This window comes from Erpetoichthys calabaricus, chromosome 11 (genome assembly GCF_900747795.2).
Source record: "Erpetoichthys calabaricus chromosome 11, fErpCal1.3, whole genome shotgun sequence".
Classification (NCBI taxonomy): domain Eukaryota; kingdom Metazoa; phylum Chordata; class Cladistia; order Polypteriformes; family Polypteridae; genus Erpetoichthys; species Erpetoichthys calabaricus.
The window spans coordinates 74090517-74111788 of record NC_041404.2 but is presented as its reverse complement, the minus strand read 5'-3'; the positions used below and the strand labels follow the sequence as shown (position 1 = coordinate 74111788).

General features: G+C 37.8%; 2 protein-coding genes across 3 annotated transcripts in view; one reads left to right on the top strand and one right to left on the bottom strand.

Moving 5' to 3' along the window:
- The window catches only part of LOC114660033 (uncharacterized), a 65071-nt gene that overhangs the window by 17313 nt on the left and 26486 nt on the right, over positions 1-21272 (bottom strand). The window lies entirely within an intron of this gene.
- Positions 1-21272, top strand: part of si:ch211-207e14.4 (interleukin-17 receptor D) — a 50667-nt gene that overhangs the window by 20546 nt on the left and 8849 nt on the right. The window contains exons 4-9 of one of the 2 annotated variants that reach the window (XM_028813359.2): positions 772-895; positions 1010-1048; positions 11067-11212; positions 12379-12453; positions 16549-16603; positions 17402-17542. In XM_028813359.2, the coding sequence (XP_028669192.2) occupies positions 772-895; positions 1010-1048; positions 11067-11212; positions 12379-12453; positions 16549-16603; positions 17402-17542 (580 nt within the window). The remainder of the gene's footprint in view (positions 1-771; positions 896-1009; positions 1049-11066; positions 11213-12378; positions 12454-16548; positions 16604-17401; positions 17543-21272) is intronic. The other variant, XM_051933590.1, reaches the window with a different exon arrangement.

Below are 21272 nucleotides of genomic sequence, written 5' to 3'. Positions count from 1 at the left end.
CAGTGGAACAGAAGTGCAGCTGAGCATGGTGACTTGGGTTTACCAATGGTGTAACTAACGGTCCTCCAATTTTGTTCTTTTTGTGGTTCTCCCAAGTACTACCTGGCATACCACACATTGAGAACTACCATTCTAAAAAGCAGACACCAATATTATTGCCCTGTTCTACTAGAAATACTTTATTTTAAAAGAATTACAGTGGGTAACTTAGCCCCTTACTTGTTTTACATCAATGTGTGCTCTATCTCGATACAAAACAATTAAGGAAAATAATCTTTTTCAAGTCAAGTCACTAAACAATTTGCAACTGATAGCTTGTCATTTACAGTTATCTTCATAGACGGGGGTGAAAGTGCCTCCATTAAATATTCCACATTTTCCTACAGTTTCTCAAAATTTACACTTATTTATTTAGAACAGATGATGCCTTACAAGTGTCACTGGTCTTTCTATATTACAAACATCATACTAGTTCTTTAATTTAAACACTAACTATACCATGTCTGAAATGGGGATTGAATTGGTAGCCATTAGGTTTATGTTCCAGTCAGTACACAACACTAACTGTTCTATTCAAAAATATGACAACACTAAACTAGTTAACACCTAACAGTGTTAAACAGTTTGTGAGAATGTCTGTTTTTGAACAATAAAATAAAAGTTAGATCCAGGCAGTTTTATTTATTGTTAGATCCAGGTAGTTTTACCACTACAGGTTATTTTATCAAAGGACAGTGCTCAATTACCTTCCACTCTACTCATGTCCCACAGGTGTACCAGTCTGATCCCTTTCCCAACCTGGAGCTGGGAACAGAGTATGTTGTGACAGTAATAGCTTTGCCAGTCCCTGAGCAATGGGAAAATTACTACACAGCAAAATTCTTCAGAACACGCAGTGAGTAGACGTCTTCTTCCAATACTCACTGTCTGTCATTAAACCAGATTCTAGGATATTAAGGAAAAGGGTGAATAATTACAATTTCCACATAATTTTTCTTTGTTTTCATAGGTTGCACCCAAATAAATGGAGTGGAGAAATGCAGAGCAGGTAATTTCATTATTCATCTCATTTGAATTCTTAATTAGCAGTACTTTTCAATATTGAATTAACATGAAATTCAGTTCAATCTACTTTCAAACTGCTGCAAAGGAGTTTTTTTGAGGTTTTATTTTCTTTGATTTTTTTTTTAACTTCTTTACCAATTCATCTACCCTAGGCATCCACCTAACCTAAGTTACTGTAAGTATGTGGGAACCGATAAATGTTATATTGTTATTCCCCATTTCTCTATTTGATAGCCAGGAAAGGAATAATACAAAAACATTAAATGAGAACCAAGTTTGTATTGCACATAATTCTTCTGATTCATTACATTTAATCACCCAACAAGCAAGCATAACTAGAGATATTTCCAGTTAAATAGTGAATCACATACATAAGGATATGTTCATTCAATATAGAATACAGGAAGCACTTCATTGGCAAAGGGTCATTTGAATCTTAACGTGATAAATCTTTTGTTTTACATATTGACATGTTATGAATTATTTAGTACCATTTTTAGACAGTAACTGGACACTTTTGAAGGTGTTTATTCAGTTCAGGGAATCATTAGTGTCATGGATGTAACCATTTTTTATCCATTTTTGCATGGCCACAGTATGTTGTTTATGGTTGCCATGCTCTTTGCTGGACACATAATGCAGAAATCTAGTGATGTACCTTGTCATCGTTCTCCACTTCCATATGATAGGACGAAGGAATCTTCTTCATCTACACTGAATGTGTACTGATTTAGTGCCAGTGAAATACATAGTTTAAAGTTATTTTGAAAAATACCTAAAAATTAAATGGTGTCATCCACTACATCAGTTTCTTTCAACCACTTGGCCATAACCTTCTTTCTGCTCGCTAGCTACCACTGCTGGAGCTCGAGTTGCTATTGCTTAAGATGGCAGCTGGTCGCCAAGTGGTTCACTGTGCATCACATAGGGGTTTCGTAAGCCATTAGTCCTAATGCCTTGTATTAACTGTAGATACTGGAAAAATTAGTGGCGATCAATGAATAACCTGAATTTGATGCAAAACTGATTGCATCTCTTATCGTACTAATAACCCAAGCCAGAAAGCAGAGGTTCCTCTGTCTGACATGATAGTTAACAAACACCTCTGTTGTTTGATGCATGCAGTGTTGCATTTGTCACCTACATCTAGTTGTGTGTATTAACTAAACTGAGAGCATTAATATTACATTCTTAAAATAACTTTATGATGACCTAACAGCAGAAATATTATATTCCTAGCAAAAAAAAAGATTGTGTGCAATTCTTAAAAGATACAGATTAGAACATTATATTATGTTACGCAGACATACTTCAGGTTTTGAACAAGTTTAACTAATCACTTTAGCTACTGTAAAGCAATATTCAACAGAAGGCCCAAAGAATTAAACTTCGGATACAAAGAATTGAAAACAACTTCTCTGATAACTTCAAAACTTAACTGACCAAATGAATGTGACAGAAAAGAAGAATGAAGATTACAATTTTAACCAAAAAAAAATTATTGTAATTACTTACAAAATGCCATTAGTTACATTTGAAGACTATTTTTCTTAAACTCTAGACTCTGTGTTCTGGATCCATTTGACCTTAACAAATAGAGAAAGATTTCTCTCTGATTGTAGAAGATATGTTGACTGATCTTTCCTGAAATGTTATAAAGTATTATAAAAATCTGAAGAATACTTGTTCAATTTTAAATAAATTGTAAATAATCATAGTGAATGAACATGTTCAAGCAAGTAAGCATTTACGTTCCTGCTCCAGTTTTTTAAGTAAAAGCAGACTGTCACTTCAATGAAAGCAAAATATAAAAATTGGCTAAATATGATACTTACATTAAAGCTGTCTTAAACAAACCTTATACCAAATATTAATAATTTGTGTCATACAATGGTAGCACATCTTTTTCATTTATATTTATTAAGTTTGAAGCAGAAACATTTACTATTATTATTATATCATTTGCATAAATATTTACTGTATATGCATATTTATAAATATTTTCTTAATTAAAATATTTTTCACATTATTATTTTGTAATTTCATTTTTTTACATTTTTATAGGGATTCCATAGATCAAAGTTTTTTTTATTTGTATAGACCTCTGCAGTCCCAAAAACTTTAGTAACGCTGGTCTAGTTGAGGACATTGTATTCTAAAATATTTTTATATAAATAACATATTAAGCTGCTGTTTGACAATAAAAATGATTTAATAGGATTAGATTATTTGACTGCATGTCACAGCATGTGGCACCATCAACCAAATGACATTTAAGATTAGAACATCAGAATATTAGAAAAAAGTGGATGAGAACAGGCTAGTCAGCCCAACAAAGCCCACCAATCCTAAAATCAAGACAAGTTTTGAAGGTCCCTAAAGTCCTACTGTCTACCACACTACCTGCCAACTTACTCCAAGTGTCTGTGGTTATCTGTGTGAAGAAAAATTTCCTCATGTTTGTGCAAAATTTACCCCTTAACAAATTTCCAATTGTGCCCTGTGTTCTTGCTGAAATAATTTTAAAGTAACAGTCTCGATCTACTGTACAATTTCCCTAGATTATTTTGAACACTTCAATCATATCAACTTTACATCTCCTTTTGCTTAAGCTGAAAAGACTCAGCTGTTTTAATAGTTCATCATAATTCATCCTATGAAACCCTGGAATCAGCCTAGCTACTCTTTTCTGGACTTTTTCTAGACTTTTCTTTTTTGTAACTAGGGGGCTCTGCCCCCTGCTTGCTTCGCTCGCCCACCCCCGGGTTTGGTTTACCGGATATACAATTTAAAGAGATTGTTATTTTCATGGGAATTGTTACATATGCATTATTTTACTTTTACTTTAAAACTTTTGTAAAAACAATACCTGTCCTTTATTTCCAGCCCAGGGCATGGTTAAATCTCTTTCTCGCAGGATGTATAATGCTGCTCGCGTTGTAAAGGGGGGCTGAACACATGCTAATGAGTTGCAGTCGGATCATCTGCTGGCGAGCTGCATTTTATGCTTGTTGCGCTTTGCGTTGATCATTTCAAGGCCTGTGCAGCAGCTGTCCTTTTGCCACTTTGCGTCTCTGCCGGTCGCGTTGTGAAGGTTTGGTTTGGCTGAATGCACAATATGGAGAAGCGGTCAGATCAGCTGCGTGTTCTGCTTGTCACTTGTCGTTGTTTTAAGAGCTGGGAGCACATGATGTCTATCTGCCAAAAGCATTCCAACAACTGCTAGGTTAGATGTCTGTAAACTTGTTTTAAATGTTGCCTCACTGCCTTGTCTTGCATGACGCTAAAGTGTCTCTCGCGGGACATCAAACTGGCACCAAGTCTCATGTTTAAGGTCCCCGTGAGACGCTCCGTGGCCAATCTCTTTCATCTTGCGGGTCTTTAAAGTGTCTTCCAAGAAGATCACGTCTTGTCTCCCTGGTCTCCCTTCCACAAATATTTTTTTTTATAATAGAGAGATGTGGAGACCTAAACTGTACATAGTACCCTAGATGAGGCCTTACCAGTATGTTATAAAGCTTGAGTATAACTTCCTTTGACTTGTAAATGTAACCTAACATTCTGTTACCCTTCTTAAAGGCTACTGAACACTTTCTGGAAGTTGACACCGACAAGTCCACTTCTTCTTTCGGCTGCTCCAGTTTGGGGTTGCCACAGTGGATCATCTTCTTCCATATCTTTCTGTCCTCTGCATCTTGTTCTGTTACACCCATCACCTGCATGTCCTCTCTAACCATATCCACAAACCTTCTCGTAGGCCTTCCTCTTTTCCTTTTGCCTGGCACATCTATCTTTAATATCCTTCTCCCAATATACTCAGCATCTCTCCTCTGCACATGTCCAAACCAGTGCAATCTCGGCTCTCTGACTTTGTCTCCCAACCGTTCAACTTGAGCTGACCCTCTAATGTACTAATTTCTAATCCTATCCATCCTTGTCACACCCAGTGCAAATCATAGCATCTTTTACTTTGCCACCTCCAGCTCTGTCTCCTGCTTTCTGGTCAGTGCCTTCTAAATCCTTCTCATAAGGTGTACTTTCAATTTTAACACCTCCTAGTGTGTATTCAAATCTAACATTTTGATTTCCTACATGTAATTGTTTTCATCTACTTACATAAAATTTCATCTGCCACAAATCCACCCAAGCCTGTATGCTTTCCAAAGTCCCTCTGTAATGATTCAATGGATTCCAGATTATCTGCCAATCCACATAGTTTGGCATCATCTGCAGACTTTAACAGCTTGTTACTTATACTCCTATTCAAATCATTTGTATTGTCGCAGACAGCCGGGTCCCATGCCCGGCAGGGACACCCCTGCTGCATCTGTTCCGGGGGAGCAACCATGGGCAGCTCAATACCTACCCCGGGGCGCTTGGTGGCAGCCTCCCGGGCGGACGGTGATCCCCCAACCTGTTGCATGGCTCCATGGGAGATGGAGTCTTCCACAGACTGGTTGGGGGCTCGGATGGCCGCTAGGGGGAGATGCATGGAGTCAGCAGCCCGGCTGGTCGAATCTTCAGCCCCACCCGGAAATGAAATTAGGACCAGGTGATCAAGCACCTGGAACACTTCCGGGTGGGCTATAAAAAGGGCCAGCCACCACCACTCAGGGAGCCAGAGTCGGGAGGAGGAGGACTAAACTTGAGGAGGAGTGGTAGAAGAAAGAGAGAGAACTGTGTTGTGAGTATTTGTGGTGTTTTTGGGACTGTGTATTGCCTGTGTGTCACAGGGAAGACGTGCACCCACGGGTGAAGAAAATAAAAGCCTTGTTCGTTTTATACGTGCCTCTGTGTCCATCTATGTCGGGTCAGGCGCCTATATAGTGCCTTGTTACAGTATACTTTAAAAGATGACAGTGCAAAGTTTACTGCATCCAAGTTTTTGGATTTCTGACAACAAACTTTATGTAGCTAGTGTCCCAGAAGGATGGGGACCCTACCCAGCTGGGACACCTGGATGGTCCCCATGATGGACAATACCTCCCCTGGGCCACGAGGGGGCAGCCGCCCAGGTCTGCTTATAGGCCACTGGACCGGAGCTGGGACGCTCATCCCTACTGGAGGACGTGGCAACCGCCATGGGGCGCCCAGATGGTTGTGAAGTCCTGGATGGCAGCACTTCGCCACACCAGGAAGTGTTGTCGGAGGAATTCCCAGGGGCACCCGGAGTGCTTCCAGGGGCTCTCTTGACATTTCCGCCACACCAGGAAGTGTCGTCAGGGGGAGCACCTGCAGCTCATCCGGGTCAGTACAAAAGGGACCGCCTCCCTCCAGAAGCTGAGCCAGAGTTGGGAGAGGAGGTCAAAAAGGAAAAAAGGAAAAGAGAAAGAAAAGAAAGAGAAGAAGAAAGAGTTTTGGAGGAAGGCATTGTGCTGCTTTGGAGAAAATAAAAGAAGTGTTTTGGACATTCTGGTGTCTGTCTGTCTGTGTCCGGGGGTATGCTTTCCACACTAGTAAAAAAATCTTTTAAGAGATATATGGCTTTTTAGGTTATTTTGACCTTGATTTTTGACATTTGCTTTGGGCTTTGTTTTTTTTTTGTGTTTGGGTATTTTCATTATAATTACCTTTCTATTTTTTGCCCACTGCTATTTAACAATTATTTTTTTTATTTCTTTGTCCTGCTTTAAATTTTTGCTGTTGTGGACTGACATTTTTTTTATCTTGAGCAAAGTGGTAAAGTTGTGCAAAGAAACAAGGTGACAATCTACTAATCTGTGGAGAAAAACTTGTCTGTTCAGATGGATCATCCCTCAACTTGTTCTGAACAGGCAAACAAGTACAAATATCAAATATAACAAAAAAAGGCCAGTAGTATTTGTTTCCCATAATGAAGGATTCTGTTTTTTTATGGTGAATCACCCCGCTATAATTTAGAAATTCCATTCAACAGAAAGGTAAATATAAAAAACTACAAAGCAATCACTTTCATCACTTCTACAGTATTCTAAAAACTGTGAAATCACACAGAAGGACAAAGTCCACATTCCTAAGGTATCATGAATGGTTTTGGAAAGCATGTAGGAGAGCAGACAGAAAGTGGAAGAAGGACAAACTGTAGATAACCAACAATATTTTGAAAGCCTGTTTGGGAAAATTTCAGGAAGCTATAAAAGCAGCAAGAGAAAAAGATTTTTCTGATATTATTATTATCCATATTACTAACCGAGAATGGTAAACCGATTATGGACGCAGGGACCTGCCCGTGGACGCAGGAGACATAGTGCGCAGGCGCCACACAAAGCCCCCCCCTCCCCAGAGTGAAACGGGAGAGACTACGAACGTGCGCAGGCGCCACACAAAGCCCCCCCGCCCCAGAGCGAAACGGGAGAGACTACGAACCGTCTGACATGCCGCAAACCACGCAGGCACGGCTCCAAAAAGAAACCGCTCGACTGACCGAGCTACAAAGTGAAACGGGAAACACCACGGAGTCCGCAGTGGTCCACAATGCACCGCATGATAGTGCGGAAGAAGCTCCGTATTAACAATGGGGGGCCCCAGAGTGACATGGGCGGACGCTCCGTATTAAACGTACGTCATCCTCACACGTCCAAACTATACAGCATAGGTGGATCACATTACAGTGATGCATTATTGACAGTACAGTAAAGATCACAGTATCGCAAACAAATGGAAATTAGTACTCAAAAAAGGGAGAATATAATCACCACAGACCAGGTGTCATTGAAACAAAAGCAGGATAAAGCGAGGTCAGAAATAAAAGACAGAGTAGAAAACAAAGTAAAACGTCATAAAGAGGTTAAAGAACGGGGCCAAACACATGGAGAGCAGGTTACAGATGATGAAAACTGGAATGCAACAGCTTCAAAAAAACATAGGCACGAAACACATGCACAGCGAGATACAGACTATAAAAGCAGAAAACATGACAGTTAAACGTCCACACCACACAGCGGAGGCAGACCCGGAAGGTGCAGGCGCCTACATCGCGCGTCGGAAGGCGCAGGACAGTAAAAAAGGCAAAGGCGCCTACACAGCATGGTAAAACCCGACATAATACGGAAGGCGCAGGCGTTGCCACCATATTGTGAGTGGCACTACTGCGTAGTGAAGGCGCAGGCTTCACCGCCATATTGTGCGTGGCACTACTGCGGAGTGAAGTTAGGAATAATGTGCTGCTTGGGATCGTACAAAACGCTGAACGCGACCCACCGTCTGAAACTGCGGAGGCAAAGCAGGCACAGGTTCAAACCGAATGAGCTCGACTGACGGATATACGCCTACAACGCGCATCTCAAACCGCAGAAGCAGGGCAAGCACGGGTTCAAAACAACGCAAGCTCCTACAGTGCGCGTCTGAAACTACGGCTGCCCATCGGGCACGGGTTCAAAACGCCGGGGGTAGGCGAGCGAAGCGAGCAGGGGGCGGAGCCCCCTTGTTTCAAAGAATTGCAACAAGCCCTGGATTTTGCATAGTGTTATATTAATAGTGTACTTAGTCCTCCTGTTAATATTGGTAGCACTGGATCATCCTTGATTTTCAATGATTTTTTTAAACTTCTTTGAAAGTAAAATTGATACTATGAGATTACAGATTACACCCCTGGCCTGTAGCCCAGTTGAATCAATTAGGCACTCGGCTGTTTTTGGCCAATTTCAGCCAGTGACTCTTTTACAACTTAACTTGTTTCTAAAATGAAGCTGTCTTCCTCTTCTTGTGATATTATGCCTGCTTGTCCCTTTAAGGAGGTTTTTGAAACAATTGCTCCTAGTATTTAACGACTGGCTCAGTCCCAGCGTTATATAAACATACTACAGTTTAGCCATTACTTAAGAAGGCAAATCTGAGCCTATTTCTTCCTAATAATTTTTGACCAATCACCAATTTACCCTTTTAGCTAAACTTCTGTAGAAAAAGTTCTCTCAGTTAAAGCACTTTCTGGTTCAAGCTGTTTTTCCAGACAATTTTTAGCCCAGATTCAGATCATTCTATAGTATTGAATTAGGGAAAAGTTTTATTCTAATTGTGTTGGATCTTCGTGCAGATAACTTTTGACATAGTTGAACATGATATCCACATCGATCAGCTTCAACAATAAGTTGGAATTAAAAATTCTACACTTGGGTGGTTTTCAGCTTATTTGTAGAGCAGGACATTTAATATTGAGTTTGGAGACTCATTGTTCTCTGTAGCTCCTGTTACATGTGGTGTTCCACAAAAATCTATTTTGGGACCTTTTATTTTTCTTTGTACATGTTGCCACTTGGCAGAATTCTAAGAAACTATAATACTGCATTTTGCTGCTATGCTGAAGATTCCCAAATTTGCCTTCCTTTAAAATTTGATGAGAGGTCATCAATAATATCCCTTTTGCAATGCCTTCAGGATAGTAAATGTTGGATGGAAGCAAATTTGCTCCAGTTAAATGAATCCAAGACAGTGGTTATTCTAGTTGGTCCTTCTACATCTACTAATATTACTGCAAACAATACAGGACCACTGACTCCACATATTAGGCCTCATGTAAGAAATCTAGGTGTGATTTTTGAAAATGAACTTAAATTTAATAAAAATATTAAATCTGTGGTAAAGAGCTGCTTTTTCAACTTAGGGCTATTTTCTAAATTCAAGCCATTTCTGTCATATAATTAATTACCTGCAAAAGCTTATTCATGCCTTGGTCTTCTCACACCTAGATTACTGCAATTCTGTTTATGCTGCTATCTGTTGATCGTTTTCGTTCCACCTTCTGAATGTGTCAGCAAAGGGTGTTAACTGGCACCAAAAAAAGAGATCATATCTCACGTTTTGGCTTCCCTGCACTGGCTTCCAGTACAGTATAGGATGAATTTTAAAAATGCATTATTTTTGTTAAGGGCACTGCATAGGTCTGCTCCTATATTATTGAGCTTCTTATTTCATATTTAACATCCAGGGCTCTCAGATCCTTATATCAGTTATTCTTATGTATTCCGCAGACACGTCAGGAGGTTATGGGTGAACATACTTTTGCAGCTGTGGCCCTGATGCTTTGGAATACTCTGCTTTATGAAATAAGAGCTGCTGCTTAGATTAACAGTTTTAAATCACAATTAAAAGCTCATCTTTCTTCACTGGCCATCTGGCTCATAGTAAAGGTCTTATTCTTAAAATTTGTTTTAAGATTTAAGTTTTTTATGTATTAATATATTGTACAGTATAGATTTTAATTTATTTATTTGGTCATATTTATATTTATTAGCTTTTAGCTTCTATGATCTGTGTTTTTACTGGCTTTACTGGTTTTTATTGTAAAGCACTTTCAATTTGTAGTATTTAATATGCTAGATAATTAAAGCTGACTTGACATTTGAGTATCTCTGATTCTTCAGCAGCATCTGAGCAATGAAAGGTAGGGACAGAAAAGCAACATTAGTGTTTTTTATGTTTCTAAACAAAAAACAATGGTAATGTGAAACCTTTTCTAAAAAGCTTAATTAATGCTCAAGTGCTTTATTCAGCTGAGTAAAACTGATTTCAACTGACTTAAATGAGGTAGAAAAGGAGAATTGTAATTCAAAATTTATCCAAAACAGCATATTAAATCCCAAATTCATTAGTGAATGTCTGGAAGACCCAAAGAAAACTGATTGGGGATGAAGTGAAAAAAAGTTTATTTCTGGAACTGTCATTCATTTTTGTGATGTTTTTCCTAACTGAATTGCACAAAAGTTGGTGAATTGGTGAATTCCACGCAAATCTGCAGTCCTAGTACATGGGTGTACACCCTCTGTAATGTTAAAGAAATAAATGTAAATTAATTAAGACATATTGTAAAAATCAGAATCTCGACTAACATACAACCCATTCATAGTCAAAAAGCATCTGATATACATCATAGACATATAGGTTACTTTAAGGGATACTCACCAAGTGCTGGAATATGCAATATGTGATCTGGGTTAGCATTTACGGGATATTCCAGTCACTGCTTTTGAATATCATGTCAAACCACTGTCATCAGTACTGAAAAATAAAATGTGTTGACTTTGCAGATTGGTCTCCCAGAAACATCACCATGTATCAAGAGGGAAGGGATGCTATTTTGTCATTTTCAATGGCTCCTCCTCAACTAAATATTGAAAATTACTTCGCATTTTGTTCAGGTGACAAGATAAACAAATATACTAATGTTCCCGGAGTAAGTGAATTTTCTTACTAATTAAAATAAGGTTGTAAAAATAAATGTTAAGAAATAGGTAGATCCAATTTCCCTGGGTCTCTGTTGTTCCTAGAGTTACATTATAGTGTAATGACAGGAGAGTCATTAACCAGTCAGCTTAATAGTTAGCCTCTGATATCATAAAATGTATGTACATTCACATTGTTTAAGTTTAAAAAGTCTGCTTACCTTAGAAATTTAAATGACAATTTTTCTTCAACACTCTTGAGGATTTTGCAAACATTTTTGTGAATGACAAAGGACGCATTGACTTTTTCTATCCAAAGGGAGTTTTCCATGCCCTTTCCATGGACTCCTGCTTGTTGATAAAAGTCCAGCTTCAAAGCTAACTGAATGAAGTTAAATAACAACTTTGATGTAGCTCCAAGTACAAATGAGACCCAAGGAAAACGATATTCACCATGGATATATTTCAAACTGAGGCATAACAAAGATCATAGAAAACAAGTTGGAAGAGTCCCTATACCCTACCGGACAATGTTTATTCTGGTTACAGACTTAAGCATCCAGAAAGGGAATATTATAACAGAAGAAAACAAGTAGGTCTGGCTACACAACCTCTGAACTAGAAATCAGGGAAACAGTGTGTACAAAGACCACCATTCTTAGGTGATGCTTCAGTGAAATGAGGCCAGTTGCAGCCTCCAAAACTCAGGGATGCTAACCCTTATAGTGCCAGGGGCATTAAATGTTGATTACTTGGTTTTTCCCTCGTGTTAAAATATTTTCAATTATTACAAGCTCTGTGAAATCCTTGGTTACAAGTACTTTCAAAGGTTAAAGGATCATTATATCATAATGGAAATGTTGATTCAGTTGGATAGTACAGGTCAACTGTGTTCCATTCTTAAGAAATAATGGGGCTCTTAATTTACTGTGACTTATCTTGCAAATGGATTACAAAAAAACAATTTTAAATTCTGGAAGTGGACAAACTACTCCCTTTTCTAGACTCTATATAATATAAGGTACATTTGATGCACAGATACATTAAGGCAATGGGTAACATAGGATTACAAAAATGCTACATTTTTTGTCTAAAAGTATACTCAGCCAATAGACATTTGATTTGAAAATTGACTATTTTTTGTTAACACTCTTTTAATGCTGGCAATCATCCTTAGATTCGAGGCGAAAATCAGACCCATGTCAGTTTCCGACTGACTGACCTCCAATTCAGGGTTCCTTATTCTTGTGAGGTAAGAACATTTTTTTGACTTTCTTGGCATAAATCCCAAATTTGCTATCTTTTTAATCACAAGCCTTTATTCTAGGATAAATCTCTCTAAAAAAATACAGTGGAACCTCGGTTCACGAACGTCTCGGTACACGTACAAATTGGTTTACGACCAAAAAGTTTGTCAAACTTTTGTCTCAGTTCACGACCACACACTCGGTATACGAACAAGCCAGTTTCCCTTTTGGTTTGTACATGTTCAGTCTCTCCCTGTGCATTTCCTGTGCAGCGAGCAAGAGAGAAAGAGCACGACACACACACGAGAGTGAGACACACACACACACACAGGCATGCGAGAGAGAGATACACACACACACACACACAGGCAGTGCGAGAGAGACGCACACACACAGGCAGCGCGAGAGAGAGACGCACACACACAGGCAGTGCGAGAAGACAGAGAGATGCACACACACAGGCAGCACGCAAGAGAGAGACGCACACACACAGGCAGCAAGAGAGACAGAGAGAGACGCACACACACAGGCAGCACTGGACTTGATTTTGTTTTCACTTCTGTTTACAGCGATCGGTTCGTAGCGTGCATTGTTGCAATGTTACTTTTCTTGGTGGTTTATTTTTTCAAATGTTCATTTTTTTCCCTGTGCTTAAAACTCATTAAAAAAAAGTGTTTTTAGACAGCGGTTGGTAGCGCTATAGCGCAAACTATTGCAGTGTTAGTTTTCTCTGTTGTTCAAGGTTTTCTCAGTGTTATTCAATGTTTTTACATTTAGTTTACTATTACGCTGTGCATTCTATGGTTTAATTAACTATATTTGTGCTTAAAAACTTAAAAAAAATATATTTACATACAGTTTGTATGGTCTGGAAAGGATTAATTGTATTTACATACAATCCTATGGGGGAAATTGCTTTGGTTCATGACCAAATCGGTTTACGACCAAAGTTTTGGAAAGAATTATGGTCGTGAACCGAGGTTCCACTGTATAAAATCCAACGTCTGTCTGTCTGTCCACTATTTACAGTACTACTTAACGGATTTAGATCGTTTTTTTTCTATAATTTGCTTGAACATTCCAGTTGATTTTGCGAGTTCTCTTATTGCGCTATGTATCATAGTTCGCTTGCAGTACCACTTTATTTGTGTGAATCCAAGAGGCACGCAGCTGGCCTCAGGGCGGAGCCCTCCTCACTCACACCAGCCTCGGGGTGTAACCTAACCTCCACTAAGCTAGCGAATGAGAGAACTACTTAAGAGATTTAGATTGTTTTTTTTTCTATAATTTGCTTAAACATTCCTGTTGATTTTGCGACTTCTCTCATCGCACGAAGAATCATAGTTCGCTTGCAGGAGCGATATATTCGTGCTAATCCGAGACAGAGGCTGTGGGCCAAGGGGAGGGGGAAGCATGACGTCAGGAGTGGGGAGCCGGGCAGGGCTCTCCTCACTGTCCTGTTTCACTACTACATAACCGCAGGGGACAGCTAATATAATATGCACCCTTCTCATTAGAAACATGCAGAAAGTGCTGAAACATACAAATATAAAATACATAAATAAAAAAATACAATGCAAATTAGCATATGAAAGGATGTGCCAAAATTTTTTGTAATAAATGATTTAATAAGAGAAGCATCAATATCCCTAGTGTAGATGGACCCACTGGATGTTTTCTTAATTCACAATACAGATCACTCAAGGCAAATCAGATTCTAGAATTAAGACCGCCAATTGCTTAAAGAAATAATTTCAGTAGTCTTCCATTAGGTGAGGAAAAGTTACTGTGTCCAAACCAGACACATTTGCATGGTGTAGAGACATAGAAATAGCAGTCTAGGAGAAAAACAATTTGGAGTATAGGAGGAATAATAACTAATATCAGAAAGGCCAAAAACCCTCAACTAGATACTGTAGATCCAGTACTTCTGGACACTAAAGTCAGGAAAACTAAGTTGGACAGAGACAACAGAGGACTGAGGCATTTAGTATGCAAGAGATAAAAAAGGGTCTATAACAATGTTTAAATTAACCCTCTTGTGATTAGGATTGCTGAAAAAAATATTTTTAAAATCAGAATTCAGGGCTATACTGTACATTACAAAAAATCTGAATAATCAGCCTCATCACAGTCAGCTTCCAAAATGTATTTAATTCATACATTAGTAACTCTTGATGTAAGCATTTTTTGTAAGGAACTACCTATATGCCAATGACTTAAATCGAGCTTTATAGGGATTTGTCAAAAAGAGAGAGTGCTGGGGAACGGAGAACTAAAGGCAGGCTGATCAATTGCTAGTTTGAACCACAAATGGATTCTACAATACTACACTGAGACTGAAAAGCAGTCAGGGAAAAGTCTAGCACCATCATTGTTTGTAAAGATAAAAAAAAATTAAAATTTAACAAAAAAACATGTAAATTTCCACTTAATCTAACATAAATGCTATTAGAAGCTATGAGTAAACCAGAGTGCAAGGACAAAATCCATAGTGACAAAAGAGTAATTATGCATACTTCACACTATGACTCATCCTTTCTTCAAACCTATATTTCTAGAGCTGTGAACCAAAAGTTCTAACCTCAATGTCCCGTTTTAATGAGACACAAAACAATCAATTTCAAGTCGTCTAGTTAAGAACTCATAAGAGGGTAAGGATTACAAATGTTCCTAAAAGTAGTAATGTTAATTCTGAAAGCAGTAATGGTAAGTAATGCAAAATAAACTAAAACCAGATGGCAACATGGAAGAGGAATATAAAGTTCCAATCTCAACAGATTTTAAGGAAAATAAAAGTTAAGGGGGCAGAGGCAAAGTGGTCACCCAGTCCAACTCTGGCCGATGCTCTGTTCCAGTGGTTCTCAACCTGCCATATGCAAGGATGGTACATGAGAGAAAACAGAAGAAAAAAGTCGGTTGCGTCAGACATGAGTGAAAGTGGAGTGGGGACCAGCGACAGAGAGAGAACCTCACTGTGCAAGAGAGACAGAGTAAACTGTCACATCTTCAGCGACTCCTCAAAAAAGTCCACTGTATTCAAAAGGCAAACAAAAAAAACTTTCATTATTAACAATTTTGTGAATTAGGTCAGAAATAAAATGCAATAATGTGACCAATCAGCTGTCAGTTGCTGTCATTTTAACTTGTAATGTTGTGAATTTGAATGAGGGAGGTGAAGTTATCACCAGATTAATCACCTTTTAATACAGTACAATACATAGCCCTGTTAAACAAATGTAGGTTTTGCATTTCTCTACTGATAGTCATGAAAATGACTACAGTTGTGCACCCAATCACTCATCAATTTTATACCCAATGTATCCATTCATATCCACATGTAATGTAATGCATTGAAAGAAACACATATCAAAATAATGTTCACTACTATAACAACTAAAATCTGGCAAACATGGCGTAAATATAAACCACACATGATTTGGATGGTACAGGTATAAGTAAATAGGATGCAACCTATTACTGCTGTCTGTTCAGTGGTAAATTTCAATCAGCACACAGGCATACATAAATAATAACAAGCTCCAGTTATGTGAGGCAGGTTGAAGACAACAAAACAAAGACGGTTGTACAAGAATTCTGAAATAATAATAACCTTAAATTGACACATAGATTTAGTAATAATAATTTTATTCACAAAGATTTGAATTTTTTAAATATATTGCCACTCTAAAACTATCTATTTGAATATTGCCTTCTATAAAAGTATTTATATAACAACTATGTAACAGTTTTCACCATTGTTTTTTTTTATATGAAAGTCCATATTTATATTTTACTGTACTGTATTGTAAAACTTGATTATTTGTATCCTCTTTGTATGCTAAATATTAATGTTAGTATAAACTAAACATGCTGCTGATTACCAGTTTATACTACATTGAAATGCCTGTTCATGTCGAAATGTCTGTTCATGTCAGACATTTATCTGCAAAGACCATGAACATGGTAAGTTTACAGGAGTTTGGACATTCAATATTATCTTTCTCCTAAACACTAACTTTACAGTTGTCAAAGTAGGCCAGGAATTCTAAATGTATTTACTAAGCATATAAAATCAACATTATTGTTATTCTGTTTAGATAGCAGCAGACATTGAGGATGCAAAAAGGAAAGTTTATAAATTCATGTTAGAAGGTAAGTTTTTTTTCCAATATGTCAATCTTGACAGAGCTACCCAAAATATTTTATTTTGTTAATGCAGATGATTGATTTATCCATTCAGACAAGAGTATTTTATGCTTGTCCTGTCCATTGTATATGTATATTTGGAGCCTTTTTTCTGACTCATTATAATGTATAACAGACCATTGTGGAACTCAGTGGGTAGTAATAAGCTAAATGAATTCATCATTCTGCACTTTTTATTATTGACCAGTTACTTTTTCTTATTGGCTTTCCATACAACATTAAACATAGACACATTTCAACTCATAGGTATTCTGATCATCATATACAAAGTATCACACACTCATACAATATACACTCACTCAGAACTGAAACTAAGGGCACAGTAGAGTTTCCCCAAGTAGCTTACTCTTCAGATACATGAGACATGTGAGATATCCCCACAAGGCTTTTTTTCTAAAATATCTATGCACAATTATGTGGGATGTGTAAACAATATGTTAGTTAGTTCAGGATTGATTTATATCATGTGCATTTTCCCCCCTAAAAACACAAGAAAAGTTTCATAAAATGAACAGATGAGGGAATGGATGTTTGCTTAAATTCAAAACAGAGGGAACCATGTAAATTAAATTTGTAAACATGTTACATAGAAGACAGAATAAATTACACTGAACTACTATCAGTACAAAATAGTTTTATCAATATTTAATCAGACCATATAACGACAGACTGTGCATAATATGGAAGATGCTACACTAACAACCTTAAGCTCCTATCCATTTTTCTTTATCCCTTTTTCTCTAGATACTTCACCACAATCGGGCATCTGGACAAACAGCCTGTTGTTCATAATCTGTATTACTCTGTTTCTCTTATCTGTGTTTTTTCTCCTGATACTTCTCTTCTACCAAAGGAAAAAAAGGAAAGGAAATAAAGGCAAGCTTGGTAAGTCTATGCATTTCATTAATAGCACAGTCATTTTTGGTGTGAAACCTATTGTTAATGATGTTGGGCTCCATTTTGTTTCATTCAGTTCATACAGTTGGCAGTTTCATTTTTCTGTTAAATGTCTATCCCTTGGGGGTTGATTTGTTTTCGATCCTATTTTTGTAAAAAGTAATTTATTTGTATGGAATGTTGTGTGATTTTAACAAAATCAAGAAAATAAAAAAAAGTCTATCCCTGTTTTTGCTTGTCCATCTCCATTCCAAAATCAAGGCAAAGCAAATTTCCATGCAGCAGGTTTTTCTTGTTGCTTGGCAGCACTAGTGAATACTTATCTATCCCAGGTATCATCAACTAATATTGAAAATTAAAGCGTTCTTTTTTTTTTTTTTTTTTTTTACACAAAATCATCATAGAGTGTATGGGTGGGCAAAAAGTAGGTTTATATTTGTTTATATGAACAAGACATACAGGTTATGATTATTACAATAGCTTTATTAACTCAATAGCTTTATTAACTGAAAAGAATGTCACAATGGCACAGTGTACTTAGTTACAATCTCGGATGTGTTCAAATTGCCGGACTTCATTATTTACACATTCTTGTAGTCTACTTGCTAATAACAATAATAAGAACAAGACAAATAAAACAAATAAATAATAATAAATAAATAATAATATAAGAATAAACTCTGTTTCGCATACTCAAAACTGTAACCCTACTTTTGCCCCCCCCCCCATGTATATTCATTATCCATCCATCCATCCATCCATTATCCAACCCGCTGAATCCGAACACAGGGTCACGGGGGTCTGCTGGAGCCAATCCCAGCCAACACAGGGCACAAGGCAGGAACCAATCCCGGGCAGGGTGCCAACCCACCGCAGTGTATAGTCATTATGATTATGGAAATTTAATTGATATACTTAATTATAGTTATATACATTTTCTTAATGACATTAGAAAGTATACCAATGATTTGTTCTTAATTAGGTAGCAATTGCACACTATGCACAACCATAATACAAAAAAGGAAAGCAATAATTGTAGTATTATTATCAATAGTATACTGGTTTAGCAACTAGGCACACTTAAAAAGTGCACTGAAGCCCCATCTTGTAACTAGCTTTGCAGAGCTAAAAATCCACACTGAAAAAGAACTTACAACAAAGTTTATTTCTACCGCACATTTTCATAAGAGATAAGTAGCACAAGGTGCTTTACAATATGACAAAAAAATATCTAAAATGGAATACAAAACATAAATAAATAAATAAATACAAACTTACATAATACAGATAAACATATAAATAACAGGAATGGCAATCTGTAAATATGAATTCAATTTCTAAAATCACTTTTTAATCCCCTACTGAGCATTCTATAAAAATGTCCTAAACTTGTTACTATTTTTATACACTGTCCCAGAAGACAGTAATGTCCACATTCCTTCTAACATCACAGGTGGCCACAGAGTACTATAGTGCCTTTATATCAGTTGAGATACTGGCAATGTTACAGTAACACCTTATTAGTGCTAGAATTACCAAAGCCTACGAAAAAACTCGTAAACCCAGCCCACCTTAAATCCATTCGCACCTCCCCATCAGCCTCTTTTGTGTTGTAAATGTGTCGATAAGCACAAGCAGCAAGCTATCCCAAACCCTCCACCACCGATCGCTACCCATATCTTTATTCCTCTTGTTGCACTGAGCATGTATATGACAAAAGAATTTCCCTCGGGATAAATAAAGTTCTTATCTAATCTAATCTAATCTAATCTAAAAAACGGCAAAAAGCTCTCCCCGCTCAAGCCTTGTTTATTTGGGAGTGAGGTACCGGTAGCTGTATAGGGTAAATAATATATCGTTATTTGGAACACATGCATTTCATGTATGTTCCATGACTACAAAGATCTATGTAAGTGTAGCATGACAGAAATATTGAACACATACCTAAAAGACAGACTTTTTTTCATGTTATAGTACTAACGACAAAATTTCATCATGAAGTGTAAAATGTGTGAAGACTGAAGTCCAAATATCAAATAAGCACTTTCACAAAAGGTACAAATATAACAGAACAAGTGCGCTTTAATTCAAGACTATAACCAAAGAAAAAGAAATCGGGTTAGTGTACTACGTTGTCATGACTGCTTTGGTAGTACAATGGTAAGAACTGCTAACTCATAATCAACAGGTCGCGGGTTCGAGCCTTGACGCATCCCAAAATAAAAGTGAGCTGCTCTTATTGTTATTATACAATAAAAACATACATTTGGCTTGAGTCTGTAACAGCCGGTGTAAATGTATGGTACTTATAAAGGTTAGCTTTTTTTTTTATTCAGTTTTATTCTCTCAGTCGTGTTCACGCTTGCCCCGATCTGACACTGCTGTTTTCAAATAAAGACGTGCTATAACAAAGGTGAACTCATCAGAGAAAGAGAACAGAAGCCCTCCCCAAAGGGAAACGTCCATTCACATAAGAACAACGCAGCTGCAACTGGCGTAAAGGTAAAAGCTGGCACCGTTTGGATGCAGAAAGAGGTCCTGTGTCATCCTGCCAGTCAGTCTGCCCCACAGCTGTCTTCCAGCGAAACAGCACAGCTTACAGAGCTCACCAAGATATTGTGCAAAGTCCAGTTTCTGATTATGTTTTATGATGGTTTTTATATAAAAACTAGGGGGCTCTGCCCCCTGCTCGCTTCACTCGCCAAACCCTGTGTTTGGTTAATCCATCCATCATCCAACCTGCTATATCCTAACTACAGGGTCACTGGGGTCTGCTGGAGCCAATCCCAGCCAACACAGGGCACAAGGCAGGAAACAAACCCCGGGCAGGGCGCGCACACACTTGGGACAATTTAGAATCGCCAATCCACCCAACCTGCATGTCTTTGGACTGTGGGAAGAAGCACCCGGAGGAAAACCACGCAGACATGTGGAAAACATGCACACTCCACACAGGGAGGACCAGGGAAGCCAACCCAGGTCTCTGTGAGGCAGCAGCGCTACCCACTGCGCCACTGTTTGGTTAATCGTATATACAATTTTAAAAGCTTTTTTTTTTTTGGAATTGTTTCAATTTCATTATTTGCACTTTTACTTTAAAGGTTTATTAAAAACAATATTTGGAATTACTTTTTCTTCAAGATCGCATAGAATTTTGAATCCGTTTTTGGAGATATTTTGTGACAACGCAAAGTATAATCGCCCGTGAGTGAATATTGTTTCTGTTTCTCTAATAAATAATCTGACTTTTTCTAATGGTTGTCCCTGTGATTTGTTAATTGTCATAGCAAAAGCTATTCTCACGGGAAACTGTAAACATTTTAATACGAATGGCATATCACGATCTCCTTTGGTGTCTAATGTTATTCACGGAATATATACATAACCTTTCTTGTCGCCTGTTACAATTTGCATCGCTTCTCCGTCGTCACAAATATACACCTGACCGAATTGTGTATTCTTTGAAATTAAACTTGTCGTTGCTTTAACTGTTTTGGGACAACCTTGCTTTGTCCTGCTATTTTTTCAATTACACCTGGCTCTGATGATTAATTACATTTTGTTTGCGCTAATGCGATCTTTAGTATCTTTTTTTTTTATACTGTAGCGACTGACGTAATAAAGCATCACAAAAGTTTTACTTGAACAATTGCCGACTTCGTAACCCCAAACACAACTGTCTAGCACCCTCCCCAACCCCTCCTACTCCGGGTCTCAC